At 40.4% G+C, this 3,093-nt stretch overlaps 1 protein-coding gene across 1 annotated transcript; it reads right to left on the bottom strand.

Moving 5' to 3' along the window:
• Window positions 1–1,416: 1,416 nt before the first annotated feature.
• LOC18041424 (heavy metal-associated isoprenylated plant protein 33) lies at window positions 1,417–2,798 on the bottom strand. Its single transcript, XM_024182999.1, has 2 exons — window positions 1,941–2,798; window positions 1,417–1,869 (listed from the first exon to the last, which is right to left on the bottom strand). Exons 1-2 carry the CDS (start codon window positions 2,535–2,537, stop codon window positions 1,636–1,638), a joined length of 831 nt encoding a protein of 276 aa, XP_024038767.1. The 5' UTR covers window positions 2,538–2,798; the 3' UTR covers window positions 1,417–1,635.
• Between the last annotated feature and the right edge of the window lie 295 nt (window positions 2,799–3,093).

Raw genomic sequence — 3,093 nt, 5'->3', positions numbered from 1 at the left:
AACACACAAGATATTATGTAGTTGTAAACAAGTGTCAAAAGAAGTATAAAGTTGAGTATAACCTATGTGAGTGATTTGAAGGCCTTGACCATTACCAACAGTTAGTAAATTTAAGCCAAAATAGATCTTACAATCACTCAAATTCTGAACTGTGTATGTTAAGTGATGAGTTGCTCCACTGTCTAGAAACCACCCTTGATCAGCAACTCCCTCTGATGTTGTCATGAAGGCTGCTCTTGGTCCCTGGTTCTGATTGGAGAAGTGATTTGGAGCTGGAGCTGGAAAATTTGGAACAAAATTCCTGTTGAACCTGTCTCTACACTCAGATGCTGTGTGATTAAACCTGAAGCAGATTTGGCAAGCAACACCAGTGCCCTGAGCAAAATTCTTTCCAGCACCTCTTGAGTTAAAACCACCTCTGCCATAGCTGTTATTGAAGCCAGCAGATCCAGGAAATCCACTCTTAAATCCACCAGCAAAACCTCTGAAGTTATTATTCCAGTTTCCTCTTCCTGGATTAAATCCTTGATATCAACCTCTTCCATTACCTCCAGAACCACCTATTCCACCAAAATTATTGTTCCAGTTATTTCCTCCAGCCTTATTCCAGTTGTTTTGATTATTGTTATTACCTTTCTTCTGATAATTTCCAGCTTGAGCTACATTTACAGCATAGTTACTCTTAGTTTCCTTACTATCATGAAGCTTATTATTTTCAAGTCTAGCCTCATGTGTGAGAAGCATAGCATATGCTTCACTAAGATCCATATTCAACATATTTGCCTCAATATGAACAACTACAGGATAATAAGACTGATCTAGACCAGTGATAAGATGTGTAATTAGATCCAACTCATTCACAGGACTACTAGCTAGAGCAAGGCCATCTATGACTGTTCTAAGCTTTGTAAAGTATTCTGACATAGTTAAGGATCCTTTTTGTAAATTACTTAGAAGCATTTTCAGGTGAACTTTCTTGGCCATAGATTCATATCCGAATTGTTTTTCAAGATTTTTCCACAGCTCAAAAGAAGTCTTAGAGCTTACCACAAGACTGAGAATATCAATACTCACAGAAGACATAATCTAGCTAAGCAGGAGCTGATCTTGACGTTTCCAAGCTGCATACTTTGGGTTCTCTTGACCTTTGATGCTGGAAGAAGAACCTTTAGATCTGATCTCTGGTGGAAGAAACTGACCAGGACAAATCCTTGATCCATCGATATAGCCTTCAAGACCATTACCACGAATTGAAGAAAGTACTTGCTGTTTCCAGATTGTGTAATTTGATCGATCAAGCTTAATTGGATTTGTGAAGGTGAAGGAAGTTACAATAGAGTTACTAGACTGTTGATTAGAACCTATTAAGGCCATTGGATTCAAGCTCTGATACCAAGTTAAAGAATGAATGCTCTGTAGAAAATCAGAGAGAAAGTTTATTAATCAAATGAAACTGTAAACGTAACATCTCACTGATTACAATAGATCACTATTTATAGTAGTGTGTAGAACCTTCTCAAGATTACAAAAATAACAAACTCGTGAGTACAGACTCTGTTATGAATAACAAACTTTGGAGGGAAGCTCAGCACGGTTTTAACCAGCAACGATATATTGACAGCTCAGCTTGATGACTCAGCACTTTATTCTTAACAGCCTCTGACTTTGTACGCTGGTTGAACCTCTACTTCTTCCCATGATACAAGTATACATACACATAGCAAAACCAAATGCTGACAACAGAAATGCAGCAAGAAGCAAAGCCCTCTCACTTTTTCCATACAGATCCAGTAAAAATGATGCTGCTTCCAACACAAGATAAAACACAGCAAGTGAACGTGTCTTATGTTTTCCAAGCAGCTGATAAACCTGTAATACAAAAACTACAATCATGTATCTCAAACAATTATTATTTATCTCAGCAACATTGATATTCATACCTTGATATTCTGCCATTGGTACTGCTGATTGACTTGACAAGCAGCTGGAGCCAAAAGAGGGGCAGGGCTGAATGTCAAGCGCAAGTCATCATCACCAAAACCATGCCATAAGAGCTGGGGACGGTTCCCATTCATCATCATGTTATTAGGCATCATACGCGGAGGGCCACCACTACCCATGATGGGTTTCATCTCGTTGAGTGGCGGATGGTGTTCATCATACTCATCGTCATAAAAAAATTCATCATCAAAGTCACTTACATCTTCGTCATCATCAGAAATATTAAACTTGACAGCCTTGTGGTTTTGGTTTAGCACGTTAGGCAGTTTCATGTCATTAAAATGTGGTGGCAGCTTCAGATCTTGAAACCCTTTCATTTGCTGCAGTTGCAGTTGAGGGTTTGGCTGCTGGCCTCCGCCGCCCCCTTCAGGCTGATTGTTGTTGTTATTGTTGTTCCCACATTTCTTGGCATTTTGAGCAGCATTTGAAGCACCCTTTCGAGCATTCATGAGCTGGGGATGGTTCCCATTCATCATCGTCATCATATTATTAGGCATCATACGCGGAGGGCCAACATTACCCATGACGGGTTTCATCTTATTGGGTGGCGGATGGGGTTCATCAGACTCATCATCATCAAAGCCACTAAAATCTTCGTCAAAGGAATACTAAACTTGACAGGCTTCTGGTTTTGGTTTTGGTTTTGGTTTGGCATGTTAGGCAGTTTCATGTCCTTAAACTGTGGTGGCAGCTTCAGATCTTGAAACCATTTCATTTGTTGCAGTTGCTGCTGCTGTTGCTGTTGAGGGTTTGGCAGCTGATCTCCGCCGCCTCCTTTAGGCTGATTGTTACTGTTGTTGTTGATGCCACCTTTCTTGGCATTTTGAGCGGCATTTGGAGCACAATTTCGAGCATTCATGAGCTGGGGATGGTTCCCATTCGTTATCATCATCATCATGTTATTAGGCATCATACCCGGAGGGCCACCGTTACCCATGATGGGTTTCATCTTATTATGTGGCGGATGGGGTTCATCATACTCATCATCAAAGCCACTAAAATCTTCGTCATCGTCAGGAATACTAAACTTGACAGGCTTCTGGTTTTGGTTTTGGTTTCGGTTTGGCATGTTAGGCAGTTTCATGTCCTTAA

The sequence above is a fragment of the Citrus clementina genome, unplaced genomic scaffold (assembly GCF_000493195.1).
Source record: "Citrus clementina cultivar Clemenules unplaced genomic scaffold, Citrus_clementina_v1.0 scaffold_5, whole genome shotgun sequence".
Classification (NCBI taxonomy): domain Eukaryota; kingdom Viridiplantae; phylum Streptophyta; class Magnoliopsida; order Sapindales; family Rutaceae; genus Citrus; species Citrus x clementina.
This window is presented reverse-complemented; position numbering and strand designations above follow the sequence as displayed.

What these genes read in the sequence shown, in the direction of transcription:
- LOC18041424 (XM_024182999.1), bottom strand. Translation starts at nt 2,537, where the DNA reads ATGAAACCCGTCATGGGTAATGTTGGCCCTCCGCGTATGATGCCTAAT. An exon ending in ACCAATGGCAGAATATCAAG is followed by an intron (nt 1,870 to 1,940) that starts GTATGAATATCA and finishes TTTGTATTACAG; the next exon opens with GTTTATCAGCTGCTTGGAAA.